Source organism: Fringilla coelebs, assembly GCF_963513975.1.
Source record: "Fringilla coelebs genome assembly, chromosome: 7".
NCBI classification, from domain to species: domain Eukaryota; kingdom Metazoa; phylum Chordata; class Aves; order Passeriformes; family Fringillidae; genus Fringilla; species Fringilla coelebs.
The window spans coordinates 22,487,121-22,513,172 of record NC_140035.1 but is presented as its reverse complement, the minus strand read 5'-3'; the positions used below and the strand labels follow the sequence as shown (position 1 = coordinate 22,513,172).

Sequence of the window (26,052 nt, the reverse complement as noted above, 5' to 3'; positions counted from 1 at the left end):
GTTCCTGAGCAGGTAACTGGATTACCAGCACTTGGATAGATGGATCAGACTTGCTCTCTTCTATGTCTTTACTTCATTCACCTTTCACAGGGCAACACTGACAATCAATAAGTATCCTTAAAGCTAGGATAGGGTTTGTCCTACAGAGTAACTTTTCCTTGATTGCAGATGTGAATTTCCAGTTAAAAATGCCTCAGCCTTCACATTTTTAATATCTGTGTAGAAAACTCATTAGATAGAACCAAAGCAGTATTTAGTAATTCTTTAAGCAGTCAGTGGAAGACTGCAATTCATGAGTGTTCTTGCATGAAAATACTGTAAGCACACTTACAATTATGGTGAAGTCTCTGTCTCAAAAGCTTTTATCTAGTCTGCCCCTGATTTTTGAATATATGTCTTAATTGTAAAAAACTTAAAAGCAAGTGCTGCATTGCTGTCATAAACACTGTGACTCGTGACTCCTTACTACCCAGGGCCCTGGTGTAAATGAGGACCCTGTTGTGTTGCAGGCTGTTCCAACATGTGGGATAACACAGTTTATATCTCAAAATGTTTGCAATCTGACAGAGCTTCTCTCTGATTTACCACCTTTGTTGTCAGCTGCTAAACAGGCCTCCTTGCTCAAGGTTACAGCCCTGTGAGGAGAGGGGACTATAGATATTGTCCATTCTTGGCCATCACAGTTCACACCTGGGCATTAAAGTCTTTACTGGTACTGTTAAACTCAGTAAAACCACTCTCTTAGATCCTGCCAAGTATGTCCTATTATGACAATAACTGATGAAAGAAGAGGGTGTGGGGATAAGAGGTTTGGAACGTAATGCAGGTCATCCAGTCACTGTTTTCTGTGCATATTGCATGGTTCAACAATAACAATGTCCCCAGGAACAGCATTTTATTTTGTTCACTTATATGTCTCTCCTCATCACTTATTCAAATGTCACCCCAATGAAATTCTGGCATGCTTTTCCACAAAAGAGTAGGAGTAGGTTCACCTCACATCTTGATCATTCTCAGCTTAGACCAAGCTACTGAGTTTTTTTGTTAATAGTGCCTCATGTTTCCAATTAAACACATGAACTTTCTTAGACTGCTGTACCTTTCGTTTCGGCTCCAAGACGTAATACCTTCTGCTAAAGGTCATCGAGTTCTCTAGCATCAGAGGATATAATCTGATATCCTGCTTCCTCCTAGTGTAGAGGCTCCAGGGAGAGAGACCAACAGAAAACTTCCATGATCTGCCTGAAAAGAGAAGCAATGCAGCAGGAACGAGCTGTACATTAAAGGGCATTCCAACACTTTTTAGGCTGCTGATCCCCCTTGTGTCTCTGCTTCTCCACAGCATCTGTGAAGGAGCAGTGGCCCCATAGCTGGTCATTACATCTGTTGCTAACACTGCCAGCTGTACAGAGTGTGTCTCATTCAGACAGGTTCACCAGCCCCTGTCCTGTGTGCCCCCACACCCTGCTGATCAAACAGCACCTCTTATGTTAATCTCGAGGCCTGCTGAAAAGGCAATGAATACATAAAACACGTGCACAGTGTGCATTCAGATGAGAAAATCTCAACTCACTTTTGGTGTGACCAACAGCTGTTTTGGTTTTTTCAGCTAAACTGCCCCTTGAAGGTTTGCTTTTGTGTAAGGCCCACTAGGTGTCAATCAACAACACTCTACTGCCACTCAGGGCACACTGTTGTTTCAGTGTTCTCCCCATGTACTCTGATTTGCTTGGTACAAAATTAGTAGAGCAGGGATTGTGTCTTCAGTAGCACAAAATATCTTATCAATATTTCAGCAACAGCAACTAATTCCAAATAGTAGTTCAGACATTACCAGGAAGTACTGAGAGGAATATTTAATTTATTCATTAGTGAAGCCTACTGTGTGATAATTGCACTGCATTTTCCTTTCTTCTGTTGTAGAAGAACTGTATCTTTCTAGGCAGGATTCTCTATGATGCAGAACAGTTCAGCTTCTATTGAAGTTGATATAAAAGTGTTTAGAAGCATTTGGAAAGATCACAAGATCAGGCAGATCTGTGTCCTTGATGCTGTTATTAAAAAACATCCATCATGAGAGTTCTGGCTCTCCCAAAGAAGTTGTTGGGTACATTTGGTATTAGTTCCTTCTGGTTGAGATGTTGGAAAATGTGCAATAAGTAATAAAGTAGACAAATGTATATGTTAATCTTTATAATGGGTAAAAATAGAGCATTTCTAAATCATGTCTCAAAGTGAAGAGAAGAGACTATTTCTGTAGCATCTGGAATTTACAACAAGGAAATAGAAATAGATAAAAATTTGTCAAGAAGAAAAATTGTCAGTTTTTAGTATCAGTAAAAAATTATTGCTCATCACAATCAAATTAAGGATGGCGTGGATTGTTTTCGTGACTCGAGTCAGATATAGGCATTATTTCACAGCCAATATTGATTAAACTTTTGAAAACAAAAAGTTGTGCCTAATTTTGTTCAACAGCTTAGTTTCCTTATGTTAGGAGAGTCTGAGCTGGCTTTAACTGTTGCCTGCAGCACAATGCTAACTTCACCCTTAGGAAGGGTGAACAGAGGAACAGAGCTGCTGCTGCCAGTGAAAAGCAGTAATTTCCTCTCTGGCTGATGGAAGAGCTGTTGAAGACTATGCTCTACCAAGATGAACAAAAGTGATGTCAGCACTACCTCTTAAGTTTTCATCCTCCTTTGAGCTACTTTATGATCTGCAATTTGAGCTTTACTGTTCCAGAGAATGGATTGCTGCACGGTGCCTTTTTTGAACAGGGACATTCCTGTACTTAGTTTTCCAGAAAGAGCTGAGGTTTTGACTGCATTTCTTTGAGTATGTGTTTGTACTGGATCCGGTCCACATAACCAGTCATACTTGAACAGACAGAAATGGGGCATAAATAGTCTCCATTTCCTTGAGAGAGACATTGTAAGCATCTACAGAGTATGGGTGTGAGCAGGGCCTAGCAGAAGTGTGTATGTATGGTAACATTACTAATGGCAGATATCAGTCTGTGTTGACACTCTTCTAATTGAGGTAAAAATGTGGGACTTCAGGGAATGTAATTATGTCATGGTAAATATTGACTGATCCCCTGAGAAAAGTGAGGAAAAACAGCTAATAAAGAATGGGCTGATAATAGAGAAGCAACAGCCTAATGCTACTGAAAAATACCATATCAGACATTGAGAAAAGTACTTGGCTGTCTGAAGCAAGCTTAGATATATGAAATGTATGTTAATGTTCCCTTATTTCCTTTTGAAGGATCGACGCTTTAATGATGAGATTGACAAGCTGACTGGATACAAGACAAAGTCACTCTTGTGCATGCCCATAAGAAACAGTGATGGAGAGATTATTGGTGTTGCCCAAGCAATAAATAAGACTCCAGGAGGTGCCCCTTTTTCTGATGATGATGAAAAGGTAAGGTTACCTTTACTTTTGCATGCTTTCTAAATTTTTTCTCTAATTCAGTAGACTTGTCTAAAGAGACAATCTAAATTAGTAAATAGCACATAATTTGTGTTAGGCACTTCTGGAAATTCATAACAAATTTTTGTTGTTTACAATAGAAAACATAATAGAAATAAGAAAGAAAAAATAAAATAGAAAATCTGTCAATGTCTGAGTTCCTCTGTTAATCTTATGCAAACCTTTTTTATGTAGTAGACCTTAGTAGGAAGTCTTTTTTATTTTTGAAAACTTCACCTGTAAGAATTAGTTTGGGGGGAAATTATCACAGAGATACTCCTAAGCTTGCTGACTCTAAAAATGAAGATCTTCTCTTAGTACTTTCTATGCGATAAATGCCTGTACCATATGCAAAAGAAATTTTATTTTAGAGGAAATTATGCATATACAAATCTGTATTCTAACATATTTGAGACTTGCCAATAGTTAAAGAAAAAGAGGATGGCAAGGAACACCAGGTATGTGTATCTCAGGTGGAATTTGGAGAGTAAAGTGAGCTCAAAAGGCAGGAAAGTAGAAGTATCTGCAAAGAAGGAACTTGAATTAAAGACGGGGGAAATAGGAAATGCTGCTGATGAAGGCAAATGTATTCAGCCGACCTTGGAGGGAAAATGTGCAGGAAGCCAAAATGTGACTGGGGAAGAGAATGGTAGAGGGCAGCTGGGGAGGAACAGAACTGCAACTCTGTCAGCCCAGGAGAGAGAAATGGAATCTCCTTTAAGCACGTAATAGGGAAGTACTCTCCTGTGTATTGAAACAGTGTTGAATCTCGTTTTTGTGGAAGTGTAGTTAGAGGCAGACTTTTCCTTCAAAAAGCTCTTTATATTGATTCAAATGCAGTTAATGTTACACACTCTTTTTAAAAAATAAAAATAATTAACTTTTGGTTTTTATTTCTGCAAGGTGTTTGTGTAACTGAGTTAGCATAGTGATTTAGATTGAATTAACTAACTTTAAATATAACTCTCAATTTTCAGATGGTACTTTATCTGAAGTTACCCAGTACTTCTTAAATTCCTTCTTTAGAAGCTATCTAAACTTGTATAACCATAGGTTGCTTCTGAGTTACTTCTGATTCTTGAGAATCCTGGATGTTGAATATTGATTTATTAGCAATGTATGCCTCAATGGGTAACTAAATGCAAATTAAACCTTCCCTGTATAGGGTTTATCAGCACTTCTTTTTATTAGTACTGCCCTTGTAAAGGGAATTTTGTTTAAAATACAGCTTTTAACATGGATCCTACATTTGATTATCATACATTCAACTTGCAAAACAACTGTGTATATTTGAATTGTGTATTACATAAATATTCTAATGTATCAGTATTTGATGCTGATGCTGAGGCATTTGCTTCCATTCAGCGACTACCAAATATTATCTAAAAATCAGCAAATTGCCCATACTGTGTCTTTATTTTGTTCTTAGTAATTTAGATCACTGTTAGAGTTATAAGCCTGTATGTTAGAACTCTTCAAGAATATATTGAATGGGTTCTGACATGTAGAGTTTATGGAAAAGTAAATGAGAACATAACCATAATTTTGCCCTGTAATAGATCTTGGATTTAATGAGGCCTGGCAGTCCATGTGCTGTTATTTCAAAACCCATGCTTTTAAGTTTTTTCACTCAGTTGGTAACCTAGAAAGCATGATATACCTCTGGGAAGACAGCACATACTTTCAGAGGAACTGTCTTGCAGGATTAGCAAACAGGTATTTTTAACCAAAATATCAACATAGATGTTTGTGAGGAAAGGAGGCAGGTGAAAGCTGAGAAACCCTCTTCAGAATAAGACAATTTCAGTAGCTGGGTATTGAGGTGGCTTGTGCAGAAAAGTCTGATGAGTAGCTGGCAAAAGACCTATATGCAGCTTTATGTTGATGTTACTGTTTCTGACAATCAGCAGCTTCAGAATGGTTAATTTTCAAATGAAAATGTAAATTAGCAGTCTTTTTCCTACCCCCAAAAACCTCTCAGAGAAATGTGAGTATCATTTGAGTCTGGCTTTTGTTTGCAAGTGTCAGCCCTCTCTTAGTATTGTGTGAAGCAATTAAAATAATCTGTTGGAGTTTTTTTATAAAATGACAAGACTATACTGTCTAATGAAATGTCTCTTGGCAGCACTGCTGTCTCGAGTCAATAGGAAACAAAGACTTATGTTTTCAATTAGAATTAAGTAGATGCTAGCATCATTTTTATGTACTCTTAGTTGTTTTCAGGAATTTAATAGCAAATAAAATATTTAAGGTTTGAGGAGTTTTTAATGCTCTCAAGCTGTAACCAAGTTTATATTTTGCAGTATCTAAAATGGAGTATTATATTGCAAAGTTCTGGTTTTGTTTTTTGTGGCAAATTCTCAGGGTTTTCTTTAACATGTCTGACCACAGTGTTAAAAGCGCAGCACTAAGAACAAATAGAAGTGAATTTTCCACATTTAATATTGTTTCCCACTGCCAAATTTCTTTTCTCCTTTTGGTGTTAGGGATGTTTTAGCCAATTCATTGTTTAAGTGCAGAATTAGATGACAGCCACAGGCATGAGAGAAAGATGCTCAGTGTCACAATGTATTTTGTCACCCCAGCATCAGTGGCTTGGTCGAACAGACTGATTTTGGAGATTTTCCATTTGATACAAACAATATTAGAATACCTTATTACCCATAATCACTATTACACTATGTTGTGTGATTTTTGGAAAAATAGCACTTTTACATGTATTCTGCAAATGAAGAGACCTGTTCATTTGCACAGACAAACAGTAGAGAGATAAAAGCCCTGAACCCTTGGAGAGAACTATGCACCCAACATGCATTCCCTGTACTGCACTGAAGATTCACTTAAGGGTGTCTGCTGTTTGCTGGTGAGTCATACATGTTCCAGGACTGCTGAGAAAAGCCTAACAAGACTTTGACAGTCTGTGGTTTCGATTATTGTCTGCCCTTTAGAGTCTTCTGAAAATAAGTGCCAAAACAAATCTAGTCCTTCATCAGAGAGGCTTAACAAACAGCAACAGCAGCTCCATGGTCACTAAAATTGGCATCCTGTTCTCTCTGCCTCTGACATCCTCCTGGTCTGAGAGAAGTGAATTGACTGCAGGGAAAGTACCCAGGGCTGCCATCTCGAGTTAAACCCTGCTGGCTTTGCTGAAAACCAGTGGTTTGAATGCAGTGAGACCTGGGAGGGGGAAGTAAGAACTGGATTTGTTGTCTGTGCTCTGTGGGTAGTTTTATTAAGTATATCTGTCTATAGAGTACAGAATTTATCTGATGTGTATTTGGTTTGTGATGGGTTGAAGATAAGTGTTCTCATGCTCCAACATCTTATTTCTCACATTCTTAATAGCAGCCTTGTGATTCTGAATTTTCCAATTTATTGTGCTCTTCTTGGTCCATATTCATTAAAGCTTAAATATATCCTACATCAGGTCTTTCATAGTGATGAATGATTTCCAGGGATTTTGCTGTACCTGCTAATTCATTTTCTGTGAGTTTTTGTGTGATGTGCTTACAGTCATGCTGGCAGATTGCAATTTTAAAGTCAGTAAGGACCATTCCTTCATCTTAGGGAAGTAATCAACTGTAAATAAAACTACTAGGAAAGCAAGTGATCCAGAACAGGCAAGCATCTCTGGCTGCTGTGAAAATGATAACTCCAGCTCTGTGAATGTGGGGAATTTACCAAAAAAAAAAAAATCACCTGAAAATAATTGATGGATCCACTACAAAGGAACAAATGAGAAACAAATTCAATAAAGAAGTTTTTATTGTGTGTTCCATATATGGCAGTATGTGACAACCTCCTGCTAATACCTGCCTTGGTTCTCTCACTTGGCAGTGACACTCCAAAAGCTATTATTTTAAAATGGCATAATCCTCAAAGGTATCATGTGGCCCATATGTCACGTATCTCCAGTGCAAGAGACAAATTTGCTGAAAGAAGACTGAAAATAACGAAGACAGTTGAAGGATGAAGGTGCTGAAGCACCACAGCTATCTGGGAAAACTCTAATGGTCTATTAGGCACACTTCTTGAAAAGTACATGCTACACAAATCTAAATTAAAATAAATCACAGTTACTGAACTGTTTTGCTGAGGGAGTTTAAAGCAATTTGCCACTAGGATATTTGCTTTATCAAGGCAGCTTAACACCACTGGTTTGCAACCAACAGCACAAAATGACTGCCATGACAGACATTGGCATGGACTTCTTTCAGTCTTGTATAACTTTCAAATGAAGCTGAAAGTCTGGATTTATTTTTAATTACAGAACTCGAAATGTACTCAAAACTTAACAGAAACCTCCTGATATCAGTACCTGTGTTTTGAGACTGGTGGTTAATATTTGAATTGGACATCTTTATCTCTGAGGTATGGAAACCTGCCTAAGATGTGTTGCAGGGATATTTCAGTGAACCATATATTTTTTCCAATGTAAATGTGTATTTTTCTAGACTCGTGGGATGCTTTGTTGCTGTGTTTATGGTACATATTGCACTAAATTCTTGACACTTGCTTGATGCCTCTAGATGTTATCATAAAACAAATAAAAAATGGTCAGATTTGGTGTCAGGAAGGGTTTGCTCTATAGAACAGCTCAAGACAAATTGTCATGAGGTTTTTTTGTGGGGACTGGAATTTTGTTCTTACCTTCCTTACTTTCCCTATTATACCAGACATCTGGATTCTTCCTGCAATTGCCAGCAGGAATATGAACCTGTTGGTTCTTCCCATATTGCCTGTGCTTCTATCTTCTTAATTAACATGGAGAGACTAGAATAAAAAAGACCTCTTATCCATAAGCCTTGACTGCCATTTGGCTAATATTTGTAGTATTTGACTCAGAGCTCACTAAACTAGACTAAAGAATCTCTGCTGACTTAATGGGCTTTTTAAAATCAAACTTCTGTTCCTTTCTAACATAGGAACATTTAATTAATGCAGACCCCCAAATCTATTTATGAAGCTTAAATTCATCCATGTCAGATCACTGAAAAGAGATTGGTTAAGGAGCAGTTTTGGCTCCTATTGCTTCCACTGGAGGAGACACAGTTCACAGTCGACCATGCTGCTTTCCTTCATGCTTTTTTCAGTCACATTATCAAAAATTACTTTTACTAATTATATCCTTCTTAGAAAAAAATCCAGAGGAGTGATGAGGATAACTCATATATTCAGAGACATGAATTATGAAGCAGTCAGTAGTACCTTCAGACTAAATCTTACTAAGAGAAATGCTGGGTGTTCCTGCAGATTCTGAAGCATAGAAATAGCCCTGGAGCTTGTGTTCTGTTTTCTCCTCTCATTAGTATTCACAAGGCATTGCAGCAGGAGAAAGGAGCCCAGATCTCTACTGGTCAAACACAAGAAAAACTTCTCAGGAAGACTGGTAATGCAACCAAATGCCATGATCATGGAAGCCTTTGTGCAGCCATACTACATTATTCAGTCAGAAGTGAATAAATTTTTCAACAGGAAGCCTAAAAGCTAAGAATTCTGCAGTTCTGATGGTAACTTTCAGACACCTTAGTAACCAGAAAAGGTAATGTTAATACTACATTTTTTTATTAATAGATTTTCCACTTCAAAGCTTGGAATACCAAAACAACAATTATACAAAGGCTCCAGAGGATCAGAATTTTGTTTTATACATCTGTCATAAAAAAAGAAAGCCTGCGGGTCTTGAAAGTGTACTTGTGTTCCAGTGTAACACCTAGGAACTGTCTCTATAAGGAATTGATTAGAAAATCAGGTTTTGTTGTTTGTTTGATGGTTTGTTTTAGGTTTTTTTTTCTGGAGAAAACCCTGTATTTCCATTACCTAAGGAATGGAAGTTTTTACTTTCAGCTGTCTTTCTTTTCTTGGCAAAATTCCCTTAAACCAAGTAAATTATTTTGATCAGATGGCTTATTAGAAAAATCTTGTTTGCTTGAAGGGAAATCTGCACTGGGGCCTTGTTACAGAAGCATGTAAAAGGAAACCTTTGTGGTCAACAGCTGGTGAAACCTTTATTTCTGACAGTTACTGGAGATGTGCCCTGTGGGTTGGATGGGAGGACTTGGTCCCTAGTGAAGTGTTTTCTGAACTTCTGTCAGTCTATTCAGTTCTCCCTAGATGTTCTTCATAATAACTTGAAGGCTTGATATACTTTTAGAAAACAGCATTTTGCATCTCCTGTGAATTGCCTATCTTTCCTGAAGCAGAATGAAATGTTCATACAGCAGTTCCTGCCATCAAAAGTATTTCCCCCTGGAATAGTGATGCAGAGCCTATCTGTAGCTATAGGTTACATGACGAGATATTGGAAACTTCTTAGCAAATAACTTTGCTAAAAATTAAGTTGACCTCTGACCTTCAGCAAGTTAATACAGCCTTGCTAAGAAACTGTAATTAAAACTGTATTGTTGTTCTAGCACTGATTCACAGTATCCCCTTGAGCGAATCACTTTACAGTGATCTCTCTTCTGAAACATAATTTTAAAATGGCATTAGGTGGTTCCATATGTGCTATCAGATTTTCAATTTTAAGTATTCTTACTTTATAATAAGGAAATAATTCTCCCTTTTTTTGACTCAGTCTGAGCTTTTGAAGCCTTGTTGACTACTTGCTTTGTATGTAGCATCCCTTATGCAAACAGATGTGTCAAAAAGCACCAAAACAATTTAAAAAAATCCATTTCAGCAGTTTGTTTAATAGTTCCAGCTTTGCATATAGTATTTCACGTCTCTGTCCCAGATTTACCTATAGTGTTTCTCACTCCTATGAAAATTGTGCCACCCTGCTGTCATTGGTTTGCAAAAGTGTAGTTGCTCTTTAACTGGTAAACTCCTGACTGTACATTAGAAGGGATTCAGCCCTCATCCATGCTATCTTTGCAGTTGTCCACCAGAGGATTTCCTGTCTGCATCCCAGCAGCTGGAGTATGTAGGCAGCAATACAGCTGTAATGCCTGTTAGGAGGATACAGCAATGTGTTTCCCCTATATCTGGGAAACGGCTGTTTAAATCTGTGGCCACAAATGAATAAAACTCTTGTCCTCATCTTTCATGGGACCTTTCTCCGTCAGCAGCTAAAAGCAAATGCCTGGAATGAGGCAAGCATGGGATGGTGTTTCTGTCATATAGCCCAACAGTGTACTGTTATTTGCTGCTCAGGACCAGACATGGAATCTGTGTATTTAATAGCACCCCAGGGATTTTCTGCTTAGGAATTTATTCTGGCATTTCTTGAATCAAGAAAAGTTATAAATTTCACAATATCCTGTGCATTGTATGAAGAACTGCCATGTGACTTCAATTAATTTAATGTTATTCCTTCTTGTTTTGCTTTTAATTAACAGAGTGAAAAGTCATTCCCTATTCATTTTCATTCCAGTTGTTTTGCCCTAAAAATCTTCACCAGTTCTGACCAGGTGCAGCAGTTTTTCTGTAGTCATCTGTTTGCTTTGGCAGGAGGAGTACCTGTACCCCAAAACCCCTGGTCAGTGCCTCTTCACTGCTCTGACCATTGGTACTTTTCATGTCTGGAAAAGTAGAAGACATGGGAACCAATTTTTTGTACACTTGAGCCTGATAAAACAACAACTGTACTTTTCTTAGCATTTTAAAACTACCTTTTACTTATGCCCAGACCTGTTTTTGAAAGCTTGGGCATGTCTTCATTGCTTCTGTTATCACCTTGCTATCACTGCATTACCATGAAAAAAAAATTTTGTTTGTCCCTTAACTAGCTAGTTCATTTTGCTGATTGTTAGTTTTAGCAAAAACTGTGTCTGTTCATTTGAAAGATTCCATAGCTCCCTGAATCACTGAGGATGCTGTGTTTTTAATTCAAGAAACCCCAACCTACAACAAAGCATGAAAAACATGGGTTGCCAGTAAAATTAGTCAGCAAGATTAAGAGTTACTGGGCAGCCAGATTACATGTTCTACACTGGAGCTCACTGAAATTATGAAAGCTGAAGTAATTTAACCATTAATGATAATAATTTTGCATCTCTTGCATAGCTGCCAAGAACTAAACTAGGGTTAAAACAATTTTATGATGATTTTTGTACTTGAAATGTTGGAGCTGTAAGAGAATTGAACCATATTGTTCATAACAGTGAATGGTGGTCAGAAATTTCAGGCAGTAAATTATGCAGTGCACTTCAGGTAACCCTTACCAGGTTTATTGAACTGTACTTAGAAAAATGTTTCCTGGGAACAGCATGGTGAGAGAGGCGGGGCACCAGGAAGAATGTTTCATTTAACAGTGCTTTGTGAAAGCTCTGAGTAGGACCCTTAATTGTTAATTTGGTCTCTGGGAAACCTTATTATTTAGAATAATTATCCACATACCTTTTTAGTGAAACAAAACAATATTTATACTGAAAGCTATTAGGGCTAAAGTCTTTGGACTAAATTTGACATAGATTTAACCTTAGTATTAATTTGCTGGCAACTTGCTGTCCATGTGATGGAATGGGTGAAAGCAAACCTTGGTTTTTTCTGTATTTTTAGGGCGGGGTTTGTGTTGAGTTTTGGGGTTTTTAGTAAGAAAAAGCTTTTGCTGTATAAAAACAGACTAGCATTTTGCAAAGCTGGTGTCATGGTTACAAAGCAAATTCATTGATAATAGCTCTCCAGAGTTATGGCATGGTTTTAGTGCCAAGCAGCGATGGGCTTGTGGACATCCAAGAGCTGAGGGTGTCCTAGGTGCCATGTGGTGAGTGTCAGTGGGATATCTTATAGGACAGCAGGGCCAGATATTGTGGTGTGAGCTAGAGCAGCCCTGCAGACGTGCCCCACTGAGCAGAACAGCTGTGAATATGGTACTGCTCCCTACTGAGGAGAGGAGGCTTTGAAAGGAGGAAGCTTGCCAAGACATGTTACCGTAAACACAATCTGAATTTTCTTTTTCTGTCACTCCAAGTAGAAAATATAGCTAGTGGGGGCCTTTGTACTTGCTTCTGTGCTTGAGTCACAAAGGTTGGTAATCTGCTTTAGCCTAGGGTTTCAGGGCTTCTTCAACTCAAATTGAAAAGTCATGAGCTTTTAATCCTGAATGTCCAGAAATTTTGACTTTCAGTGGTGGCAAAGTTTGTTGCTACCCTGCTGGACATGCACAGCAGCTGAAATGTCACTTTTATAATACAGCTGTTTCAAGGGTAAACTCTGATCCCTAGTCTCTTAAACAATACCAAATAATTCTGAACTTCAAGAAGTTGGTAAAATTAGAGCAGTGAAGATGTGGATGACTTACAAAAGCTGAAGTCTGCCTGCAGAAGTATTAAACCAGCAGATTGAGGAGAAGCTTCTCGCTAACAAATTAGAGCAACTGCATTAAACCTACATTTTGGAAAAACATACACGTTTTTATAGACTGTAGTTTGGCCTATAAGTGGAGAAATTACTTCTATTTTGTGTGATTTCATTAACATCTGACCACTGGGTGATGACCTCAGTAGTTGCTGCCAGACCAAGCAGTTCATATAGAAATGGAAAGCATTTTATTTTTCTGAATTGGATTTTGGGAAATCACCACACATGGGAAGCAGAGGCCATTCCAGTGGGATATGAAAAACCACTATAAAAGCCTGTGGGAATGAGCTTGAGCATTTTATGTGTTCATCTATCAGTTTGAATTTGTTGCATTCATGCTTACTTTTGGAAGAATAAAGACGTGGGGGTTGTTGGTTGGTTGAGGTTTTTTTCCCCCATAACCATTTACAGCTTTTAAAATTCTTTAAAAATTAAAATTATAATTTAAAAATTAAACTCTATTCTCAGAATAGGAATGGTGAGAAACTTATTTGATAAGCCCCTGTGTATAAGGAGGATTCAATAAAATGAATATGAAAATGAATTCCACTGAGTAAGTACTCCGTGATCATGTTCCTCACTGATGTCATACTTCAGTAGAATGTCCTGAATATTAAAACAAAATACTTCAATTATTGTTTCATCAGGTACTTAGACTTTCTTTTAATGAAAACTGAACTAGAGATGAATAATCAGAATTGATTCTAATTTAATTTTATTATAATATGCATGGCCTTCTGTTTTGCATCTGCTGTCAGTTTTGTGGATTTTATTAGAATAGATATGTCAAGTCAGATACTAAGATCTATTTTTGCTTATATAAAAAGATTAAATGTTAGATGCTTGTAGTAGAATGCGATGTTGGAGCAGGAAATATCTAACTGTTAAAACAGTATCTCATGAATATTTTTAAACAGAACCTGCTTTTTTGGCATAGTTCTGTACTTCTGTACTTCTGACGGGAAGTTACAGTGAGACTTTATATAAATATAATTGTGAACACTTGAATATAACTGTGAATCATGAAAGTGAATATCAGGAACAATAACCGGAACATTGTGTATCTGGATGTATCTTTTACAATGGCAGAGTTACAACAGCAGAACTGTGTTAGGATTTTCTGCTTTAATGGAATTATTTTGCATTTCCTTTTCTCTCAATATTTTAATTTTGTGAGTTGATTCTGCTTTTCTTGGAAGACACAGGTCTCTGCAGCAGCTGCTGCAAGTATCTGCTGCCATGCCTAATGGCATGGTTATAATTCTCCTGTTAGTATGGCAGTGGGATTACTGAATTAATACTCAAATCTGTGGTCTTGTGATTGTACTTTTGTGGCAACCAAAGCTGCGTGCTGATACCTTATCACTTTCATTTGTCACAGAAAAAAACAAACAAAGCAACAAACAGGAACGGGCTTATTGTTAAATAGCATTTAGAAGCACAAGCAGGGATGCAGAAACTGTTACCGCTTTAAGAGAGCTTTTTGCAGCAGGGGGAGGCAGGAGAGGACAGGGCTGAGGGAGCAAAAGGCTGAGGACGCAGCGACAAGGGATGGAAGCATCCTGCACTCCTGTGCTTGAGGCTCGCACTCGTGTGCTACCAGAAAAGGGTCTCACCCCCTCTAGTGGCTTGCATTCTTCTTAGGTGGTGATAATACTACAAACTTAAGTGAGCACGTATAGCTAGAGTAGGGGCAACCAAAGATAAGGGGTGACTCTCCTATAGCTTCATGTTTCTGCTATTTTCTGTACACTTTTAGCACGTCAGTATGTTTTATACGTGTTAATTATTCATAAATCGAGTCAGCCATCCTTACGGCGGCTCTGCGCTTTGGGACAGACATTCATTCCCCGGTCCGAGCGCGGCCGGCTTTGGGCTGGGCGGGCTGCCCGGCCGGCAGCTCCCAGGCCGGCCCCGCTCTCTGCCCCTGCGGCTGTCCCCAGGGCGCGCCGTGCGCAGCGCCACCTAGTGGATGCCGGGCGCCACGGCGGCAGCCGGCGCCGCGGGCTTCTCGTCCCTTCTTACTACCTCAGAGTCCTACTGAGCCTCACCAACTTGTACTTCTGATTCCAACACCTGCCTAGGAGAGGCTTCTCATGTCTGCCTTAAATACTGAACGAACGATGTTTGCTATTCCTTTGTTCTGGCTTTGCTGTGTAGCCTCAGACCTTATTTGCCTCCCACATTTCAGTGTTCTTCTGAGGCTGACAAGATGAAGAGACTTTAAGCGTGCTCCAGGTATCGTCACTCAAAAATAGTTTTATGGCTGTCTGATCCAAGAAATGGCTTGCACTCAATAGCTGTCTCCCTGTTTGTCCATAAAGTTATCCAGCATCTCTGCATGTATTGGTGCTTCAGTACAGCAGTATCATCAATGATTAAAAATTGAACATTTTCTTTTGTTAGATGCTGAAAGTGGCTGCACATTTCCCGACAGAATATTTTTTCAGTGGCTTATAGCTTTATCACACTTGAGATGTTTAAGGTGAATGTTTTTTTTTTTTTCTCAAGAAGAAACTCCTTTGAATTTTTCCTATTTTTAGTCTATTCAAAATATTTTTTTTTCTCAAACTGTTTTTGAAAATATTTTATTTGACAAGCTATTGCACATTAAAGTTCTGAAAAGGGATTCTTGACACTTGGCTTGAGCTGGGATATACACAGCTTAGGTACTATGAAAAGCCCAACCATTGTTTATATGGTTTTAAAAAGTTTTTTTTTTCTTTTAATTGCATCTTCCAAACTTTGTCATTTTGCTTGTTAGTTTATGGCTTGTTCTACACCTCTCTTGTCTTTCTCCTCCTACTTCAACAGCTGCATCACCATTTTTGCAACAAGCAGTGTTGCCTTCCTTCAGCATATTCCCTTTTACTCTGCTGCTGTGCTTTTGCTAGCATCCCTCTTTCTCCTTATACCTTGTGCAGATGGAAGTATTTGTGACAGAGGTAAGAGTCTCAGTAGATTTGCTATTTGATAGAACTCATGTGTCACTTCTCATTCAAACAATGAACAAATGTTTGGTGGTGGCAAAAATTTTTTTGGTTTTATAACAACTTCCGCATATTCAAAAGGCTACACAGTAAAGAAGTTCCTCCTCACATTCACATGGAACTTCCTGTGAATCAGTTTTCTGCCCATTGCACTTTGTCCTGTTGCTGGCACCACTCAGCTCCCTCAGACTTTAGTTGTAAGAGAGGTGCTCCAGTCTCCTAATTGCTGAGCCCCTCCACCAGACCTGCTCCAGGATTTCCATGCCTCTCTTGGACTGAGGTGCCCAGAACTGGACACAGTAAGACAGTGTTCTTCATTTCACATTGCTCACTGGAATAGGAAGTGCATTAATAATGTGCATGTTATCATTTCAAGTGTTGGGCTAAACATTAAAGTCAGTAGTTTCAATCACTGGGCTCTTCATGTGTTGGAGCAATTAGGCTCCTTTATGGGATCTAAGGCTCGAGCCAGCAGATGTCCCCAAACTGATGTGCACTTCTCGCAGCACAAAACAGAGAAACTTATGTGGTATGTGCCTGTATAAGCAGAAATAAGAGATTTGTGGGCATATACTAGGGAGAAATAGCAGAGCCCTGAGTAAGTTAAGTTTTTGTCTGAGGGCTATCTCAGAGGATTAGGACTTAGAGCAAAAAGTATGCTCCTGATTATTTTCTTTTTGGTTTAACGTGATGAGAGTACACTTAATGCACTCATTATATAAAATAACATTGCTTCAAAGCAATACTTACTTCTTTAGTCTAGTTCTCCTTTCAATGACACCAGCTTGCAGTCACAGTTGTGCTAAAAGGGCTTAAATCAGTGAGTATAATATATATATTCTATCAAAATATAAAATATATTCTATCAAAATATATATATTCTATCAAAATATAAATATTAAATCTGTACCTGTGTAATTGTCTCATGATCAGAAATATCTCCTCAATGAAACAAGTCCAATCTCAACTCATGTATTTGAAGTTTCCCCATGCAATTTCTACAAATTGCAGAAGTTTTGATGGTAGCCATTCATGACCTGACTTTTGCCTTCAGAAATCCAAAGAGTATAAAATGTCTGGTTGCTACTTTGACATTTCTTTTGCACTTACAGGAACATGAGAAGTACCAGTTTGCTACTGAATTTGTTAATGTGATGCAGCCTTCACACAGTGCGTGGGAAGGGAAAGATTTTTTTCATAAATACAAATTACTTATAAATACAAATGCAGCTTAGGTGGGGTTTTTTGTAAAGAATGCAAATAGGTGCTGAACATGGCAGCAGGAAATTGATTTTTATATTTAAAATGAAGCTTTATGGGTATTTGTGTATTTTTTGCAGTCAGTCTGGTAGCTCTGATGTAGCTGTTGGTAATGAGCCTGTTTAGTTATGGTAGGAAGTGTAACATTTGTCATCACATAAATCACATGTCTGCAGGATGACTGTGGAAGTCTTGGTTTTCAGCATGTTTGGCCACATACTGGACTGGACGCTGCCACATTTTGACACAGAAATTCATGGTTTCCATTTCCTTTGACTTTATGGCACTTCATTTCCCAGCTGTTGGCATCTGAACACAGTATAACTTTACAGAGGTGTCTCCTCCCAAGGAGACCTAAGAGCAGTGTCACTGCTACTCATAGTCCCAAAAAAGCGAAATATTGATGTGCTTTCTCAGCTGCAGGACAAGGGTAGGTCTGGCACCTCTGAAATTGGAGTCTGCAACCCACACTGGTGACTAACACAGAAAACAAGCAATGCCTGTCCAGTGCCTTGGCTGTCCCTTAGTACAGAGAAACTGTGGGAGAAAGGAAAGAGCTGCTTTGGGAGCAGGGAAAAATTCACTGTTGTTGCAGACAGATTTATTTATTTATTAAGAACTTGATCTTTCATGGTATGTGGGAGCAGGGGGAAAATCTGGTTTTCAATGAAGATTTCTTAGGAAATGGAAACATTTTGTCTTTTTTACTTTTCTGCTCATTTCATGGTACTTTGAAATTTTCTACTGATTTTGATTCAGAAGCAATGGCTTGCAGTAACTCCCCAAGTCACTGGCAGAGCTGAGAAAGAAGCCACAACTGGCTGTTTGCTTCTGTGTGTCCTGGCTACTGGGCCAGGAAATGGAATCTTCTCTTCCATTTAAAAGAGAGAAAAAAATTGTATGCTGACTATATTCAGAGTGAGACGGTGACATTGAAGGCAGCATAACTGCAGCTATCATGAAGAAAAGTGAATTGTTGAATTTGGTTACAGGACATGAAGAACTCAGTGTAATTGTTGAGTAGACAGCTGAATATTTGGAGACAAGTAAAGCTACTCTAAGGTGTTTAAGGACAGTCCCTTAGAGCAGTGAGGGATTGTGGCCTGCCAGGTCAGTCTGGGGAGAGGCTATAAAGGTACTCCAGGCTTTTAGGCTGCATTTGTTTGCAGTTCCTGTTGCAGACCAGCAGGAATATGCCCTGTACTGTTTGTGGGGCCCTGTGGGCTGCTCTGCACAAGTGGCACTGCTGAGCCACCAGTGAGATTGTATGACACTGCCGGTGATGCAGAGATTGCCTGCCAGGCACATGCATGAAAGCAGATAAAATCAGAAACACTCCTGTGCTCTGGAGCCTCCTTTCCCCTATCAATATGGATTTGGTTTTTGGTTTTCCATGAATCTGCACGGGGTAGAAGTGGATAGATGGGGAAAGAAGGAGCAGCAGTGCCAATTCCAGAAAAGGCTACTTGTTAGACCAGCAGCTGTGAGAAACAGGAGACTGGAAAAGTGTGTGTAGGAGGGGTTTTGCTTTGTTTTTTTCCCAAGTGGTTTGGTGGGGGGAGGGCTGAGTTTTTTAATTAGGTTGGTTTAGTTCTTGTCTTTTTTTCCCAGCATATGAAATCAGATTTAAAGTTACAAATTATAAATAATTTGTTTTCAGAATTGGTAAAGTCTTTGCAGCAAACTTTTTTTTTATTTATAAAATGCCCTAGGCAATTTGTATAAGGATATAGAGTTCTTTGATTCTTTGCATTTGATAGTACTGCACCATCTATTGGTCTTTCTCAGTGAAATCAATTTATGCTTTGAGTTCAGTTCCTAAAAACACCCTAAAATTCCCTGTGACACAGGTACTGGTAAAAATTCCATCATGAAAAAGTAGCATGAACAAATCCCTTTTACAAGACTGTGTAGTATTTCAGGACAATTGACAGGCAGGCCTCCAGAATTCACCCATTCTTTCTTGGGCTGTTCTATTCCATGAATAAAGAAACGATTTCCTTATAGAAGTGGTGAATTTCTCACTATTAAAAAATAGTATCTAATGAATTAAAGACATGTTTTATTTTGATAAATATTAGATAAATTAATTGCTTCATAAGCAGAGATGAAGTCGATAATAATAATTTTGAGGAGAGAATAAACTAAAAAAGAAGACAGAAAAGATGGGAAAATGAGTGGGTGTAAGAACTGAACAAGACTGAATGCATATCAAAAGATACTCTAAACTAAGAATGATGGTTTCTTAAGCAGATAAGAAAAACGAGGCATTGGGAAATTTTTTAAACTCATGCAAAAGAAATAAAGCAGAAGGAGAGTGAATATGAACAAATGTGCAGTGAACTGAATTTGAATTTTTTGTTGTACTCAGCTTTAAGAAGCAGGGGTGTGTGACCCAGGGCACTTCCCTGATCAGACAGCCTTGCCTTGGTGAATATTCATTGCTTGATGAATGTCAACTTGTGCAGTCCAAAATTATGGAGACAAGAAAAGAGGAAAGCCACTCAAACCCTAATCAAATCAAAGAACACTGTTCTATTCTTGCACTTTTTATTAAAATATCTATGAGGGGAGCATAGATGCTCTTCCGTTCTGTATGATGAACAGAAATAGTTTTCCTACTATTTCTGCACCTTAAGGACAAGATATCCTTACTCAGTTTGTGATGTATTTTGACCTCTGGTACTACAGAATCAAGCTAAATTAACTCTGATACTAATTAAAGGCTAATTAACCATGATACTACTTACTGGAAGCAAAGCCTTATTTTGCTGAGTGACCTGTAAAGGTTTAAAATAATTTGGCCTTCATTGAACTACTAATAATTTAGGCAGAAGCAAACCCTTAACATCAGTACATTTGCACCAAGGAAGACAGCAGCATATTGATTTCTGAACACAACTCAGCTACCCGAAATCCAGGGCTCTCCAGTGTGCCATTCAACATTCATATTAATATCAGTACCCTACAGTTTTTCTTCTCAGGCACACAGTGAGAATTGTAATAAGTATATGTGTGGAAGAACCTTGTGTTGCTGAAAGCAAAATGCATGTCTGTAAGTAACAGGAACAGGCTTGCTGATATACCTGATTTTCTGTATAAAGACTTTGTTGGGTTTGGTTTTTTGTTGTTGTTTGGCTTTTTGGGGCTTTCTTGGGCTTTTTTGTTGTTTTTTTAACAGAATTTTGTTTAGATACACAATCACTTCAATCCAAGATTCAAAACATTATATGATTTTTCAGAATTAAGGGGCAGGATGCTTTGTGCTTACAAGGCATGAGATTAATAGCTTTGAAAATTTACACAGCAGCAGATGACTGTTTTATTCTCTGAGGGTGTATCCCATTGTATGTTTCATAATGCTCTTCTCACTGAAGGGTCATTTAGGCAGTTGTTCTGAACTGTTCCTCTCCTGTGCTCATCACCAAGTTGCCCCAAAGAAAGCAAGGAAGACAAATGGCCTCATGTGAAGCTGTAGGAAAAACATGGCCACTTGCAGAGGAAGGAGAAAGAGATAGGTATTTGGTACCAAATACTGATGCTTCCATAATCATAGCTAGAAAAAGCCTGAGCTCTAGGGAAGAGTGTCTGAAGGCAGAGACTGTAATGTGAAAATTAAAATACTTTTCTGGACCATTGACTGAGACACTGTAGGCAAGACTGTAATCATAAGCTTGGGACAACTGTATTGTTGCTTGAATTAAATAACTTTTTTTTTTTTTTTTTTTTTTAGTCTGCAACATGCAAGTCTCCAAGTTTAAAAAACTACTATAGGGAATAATTCCAGTAGTTGCTGTGAGAGAAGATAGGATGGGTTTTTTCTGTGTTTGTATGACCCTGGAATCCTGTGTTTATCTTGCCATGTGAAATGTAATATGTTACCACATCAAATCCATAGATGCCCGCAAGATAAAATTGCAATGTGGATTTTATCAGGGAGAAGCTGCATCCAGTTTTCATGGCTCCTCAAAGGCCAGCAAACTCAGTGTCCTGAAATTATCTGTGCCTCACAGACAAGCACTTTAGGTAAATAATGACTGCTATAGTTACACCACCAGAATTCGGCAGTGCTGTTCCAGTTTATAAATAGCTTTGTCTAGAAATCAGATAGCAGCATGTGCAGGTGTGAGTCATTAGTGCAGGAGACACAATGATGTGTGGAAAAAGCATGGCTCACATCCAAACCAGCCCACACACTTTCATCAGCACCTTGAAGTCTGCGGCACAGAAAATAAATTTTTCAAGTCAGGATGCTGAAGCCCACCCAGACTTAAAACTCAAAGGTGCAGTAATATGGAATCCAGTGCTTCTCCCAGTACCTTGTTGATCAGTCACGCTCAAAAGGCAGTTTTGCAAGTCAGTAATTTACTGTCTGAGTTAATTACCACAATTTCAATTAACATACACAAATGTGTGTCAAAGCTGCTTTCTGTAAATAATTGGTTTAGAATACATACATGCAAGTTCTAAGGGATTAAGGAAATTATTATTTGATTTTCTTTTTAAAATTTCACAAGTTAAAACTGGAAACCATTAATGAATGATATTGACCTCCTTGGCTGGAGAGTTAATGGAGGGTGTAATGAAGAAATCAACAAGTACCAAAATAGCACTGAGGATAAGGTGCTGGTTTTGGAGAGAATTCAAAGGAAAGAAAAAAGGAGCTTTTAGTTCAAGAACATTTAGTTTTAACTATTGTGGCAAATTTTATTCTTTCTGAAAGGGGATACCTTGAGTCCTGATGGCATGTGAGGATTCCCAGCAAAACAACTGAATTTTCAAAGAGGATTCAAGTTATTTTTATAAATAAAGTTAAAAGACAGAAGTGAGTGAATCCTTTTTCATATGAAAGCACATTTGCATCCTAGAACTGGTATGTTTTCAATACTGCAACTTGAATCATTGTTTATCTTCATAAATTGCACATTTTACTATTTGTTGGACAATCTTTTTAGCCATATGTCTTCTTTTTCCTATTTTTGCAGTGAAGTAAAGAGAGAAAATTGAAGCACAGGTTTGGATCACTTTCTCTAAATTTGAGGTTAGGTCTTACCAAAAGGTACCATATACTTTTTTGCTTACTGTCATTGAGATTACATTTAGGATTCAAAGTTCTGTGCAGAGATTAGAATCTTCTTTCCTTTTTCTATTGGCACGTTCTTGTGTATGGACTAAACAAAAAAAAAAAAAAAAAAAAGTGATATTTGGACATCCTGGTAGACATAGAATAGCATTATCCAAAAAGCAGGGAATGTCAAACCATTCAGGCTGTATTAACAATTACCTGGTTCCACAGAAATTCTGTTAATATTTATGCTCAGCTTGTTCTGACTGACATCTGCCAGGAAAGGGTAAAGAAAATTTAGCATCAGCCTGCCTTCTGTGAAATTGGTACAGCCAGAATTGATTTTAAATGGCCTGAGGCATAAACTGTCTTTCCCCATTTTAAAGACAACAAAATTCCGTAAATCCATGTAAATCCAAATTATGATGTCAGAGGTATAACTGCAGGCTCACAGTGATGTAGATCAGAGCACTATTTGGCTCAGTTACTTTTCTGCTATTGTTTCTTGAAACTGTGCTCATCATGAAGGAGAGGTGATATGTAATTGCTCAATACTTCTCTGTAAATAGTTTTATTAAGAAAGCAGTTCAGGAATTTTTCTGTACTTTTTGATGGTCTTTCAAAATCTCATTTCATTTGAAACAAATAAAAATTAGACTTATTCTTCCTTCTTGGGGTTTTAGAAGTTTTTCTGTTGTCTCGGAATCTGGTTACATTTCATTTGTCACCAATTCAGTAGTTGCCAACCTCAAACCACTAAGAATACATAAGTTTCCTTCCAGCAAATTCTCTGTCACTTTACATAGTAACTGTTCTGAAGATATTATTACTATACAGTGCTTTTTTTCTTCCTCAGATACAATACCCTCAATGTGAGGGTTTGAACTGTTTTGTTAAAGGGTTTATTCCCCTACTTCCTCATGTGAAACATTATGACAATGTAATGGGTACAGATTACAATATGTGTTAGAAGTGCTTTTAATCAGGTCTGGAAATGCTATAATAGATACCAATTCAGATTGCCTAATTTGTATAATCAGATTCAAATAGCAACATGTGTCAAGCGTGTCCAGTTGTATAATCAATTCTGCTAGAATAAGATTCTGTGCTTTTGCAGAAATATTGCATTCCTAAGAAAAAGTTTTTTAGTAAAAATGATACATTGAAAATACACTACATTCCTTACCATTATTTTTCATCTTAAAAAGTGGAAAAAAGAATAAGAGCAACTCTGTAGAAATATATGAAGAGTAGACAGGTGCCACCAGCATGAAGTGCTATGACATTCACTACAATATTAGTCACTAAATATACATAAATTCAAAACAGGCAAATGTAGAAGACAACTGGAAAATTTCCCAATGTTGAGGAGAAACTCAATAAAATTATGTAAGGATATATGTAAAAAGTATGATGTGATTATGTTGTGTTGTGGTGCTTCTATGTATTATGGAAGAAAGGGTCAAGGCATAGATGCGTCTTAGTTGGAAGAGAGATATAAAATTATGTGATGAAAGGAGGGGTCACTTATGCTATTTGTTGTCCTTTGTGGAATATTTCCACTCAGTTGAAGATATTTTCTGTTTGAGGGTAAAATTTTTGTTGCCTAAGAAACACTAGAGGCTCTCTGTTTGACAAATGGTAGTGTAAGGGAATACAGTTGGTATCTTGAGTTCCTGGCTTTCTTTTAAGCTGTCACCAAATTATGCATCTCACTTAGGAAAGATTGCTTCACATTTTTTTTCTAGTAGAACAGAACCAACCATTTCTATCCCTCTGGAACTGATGCAAACAGTGAGAAATTGGGTGAGCTAAACTTATTCATACCAGGCACAATGTAACCTGGTTGGTTAATGTGCTGGATTCAGGCTTTTGTGTTCCTGTTGGAGCTTCAGTTGGAAGGATTTTGCTGACATTGGCTCCTTCAGTCAGGCAAAAATGGCCACCTTGCTGAAAGAGGAGCTCAGCATGGCAAAGGATCAGACTTCTGCAGTAAGTGCTGCCAGAAACATTCGCTCTGTTCAAGTAATTTCTTTTCAAAAATCACAAAACGCATCTTGAAATATGTGAGAGAAAAACCTGAATAAGAACTTACTAATATCATTGGAATCTCAGTGCAGACTGTTATATATAAATTAGCTAAATTTTTTCTGTGCTAAACTGCAACAGCATTCATACAACAGCAGGATTAAGTTTCCCTCATGACTCTACACAACATGTCCAGTTGTGGGTTCCCCAGTACGAGCGTGTCCATGAATGTGCAGAATAGAGTCCAGTAAAGGTACAGAAAGAGGATTAAGGAACTGAAGTGTCGCCCCTGTGAGAAAAGGCTTAGAGAGCTGGGACTGTTTAGCAAAGAAGAGAATGCTCATGGGGGGGATCTCATCACTGTGTATAAATGGGGGATGGTACAATACAAGGGTGCATAGCCAGGCTCTTTTCAGTGGTGCCAAAGTGACAGGACAAGAGGCAATACATACACTTAAAGATGGAAAACTCTGTCTGAAAGTCAGGATACACTTTTTTTATTGTGAGAGACACAGACAAGTTGCTCAGAGAGGTTGTGAAATCATCACCCTTGGAGATATTCAAAAGCTTTCTAGACAAAGTCCTAAGCAAAAAGCTTTAGACAGTGCTGCTTGAGCACAGAGTGTTGGAGCAGGTGACCTCCAAAGGCCCCATCCAGTCTCAGCCAGTTTGTGACTCTGGTCCTGTATCCACACTGTGCCTCTAAAGAGAAGATTTTAATCCATACAAAAGTGAAAGAAGGCATCTTCATTCAGTTATGGATAAGTCAAGAATTAGCAGAAGTAGTTTTCAGTTTGTGCACTCTAATACTTATGGTGTGCAGCAGGAAGTAAGTAAGTAAGTGGATAAATCTGTTTCTCATAATAAACATGAACTGGGAGTGGTAACTGAGTTGTAAATAGAACTGTGACATGAAGATGATATTCTCATTGTATGGATGCGTGTGGAATTTATCTCTTGGTTTCAAAGCCATTCAGTTAGCATGGTCAATTATTATATATATTGTCTGCCAGATGACAGATGAGTGCAACTTGAAATGGTAAAATCAAAGACTGCAATTGTGTTGTAGGAAAGATAGCTTTGGGGTGATACTTATTAATTCACCTATGCCAATTTAAAGTTCTGATCTGCAATTCCTGTTTTTAGCATTGGTAGTATCAGTCTTCACAGCTCTCACTTTGCCAATACTAAGATCTTCCCAACTCATGCAGTGACATTTATAAAGCTGGTTCCACTGATTCAAGCATACTGGAAGCCAGGAGTCTTTCCAAAATTTTGACAAAATCTTTCTTTGTGACCTTTTTTCTCCCTTCAGATATCAGTTAATTTTTCTTTGGCTCAGTTTTGCTGTCTCTAGATAAAAATTACTACCTGACATTGCTGCTGTAAAACTTTGTTCATGGTGTGCCAAAGTGCTTTGAGACACTGAGATTTAGGCACTGCAGAACTGCCTGCCTTACATAACAGCTGCAGGCTCCTGTGCCTGGGGGCTGGCCTCTAGTGACTCCTCTTCAAACAGGGCAGAGCAGAGCAGCCAGGCAGTAACAGCCCCTCTTGGTCTCTCTGGAAAGCATTACACACGTGAAATGTCCTCTGTGAATTATCTCAGCTCGAATTTTTTTGGTTTTTTTTTAAGTGATGATATAATTTAGATGTTTCAAATATAACTGATATTCATCCTTTGAATGAGAGGAACTTAATTTGTGGGTAGGAGTTGTGGTTTTGAAGATTCATGGCCTTTTGTGATTCTTCTTATCCCTGTTATTTCAGATGAGCTAATAAAAACTGCTTAGCATTTCTCCATGAGACTTTGCTACGAACACCCGCCAATGTCCAATGGGTGGAAACTTGAGTTGATAAAGAAACATAATTTATAACTGTGGGTTGATTTAAAGCCTTCTGCCTGCAGGTGGTCCCACAGACATAGCCCAA

The 26,052-nt window shown here is 38.2% G+C and overlaps 1 protein-coding gene across 1 annotated transcript in view; it reads left to right on the top strand.

The window, feature by feature from the left end:
• PDE11A (phosphodiesterase 11A) overlaps positions 1 to 26,052 on the top strand; it is a gene marked incomplete at both ends in the record, with an annotated part of 106,994 nt that overhangs the window by 9,653 nt on the left and 71,289 nt on the right. Inside the window, one exon of the mRNA XM_084209793.1 lies at positions 3,268 to 3,426. Coding sequence (XP_084065919.1) covers positions 3,268 to 3,426 — 159 coding nt within the window. The remainder of the gene's footprint in view (positions 1 to 3,267; positions 3,427 to 26,052) is intronic.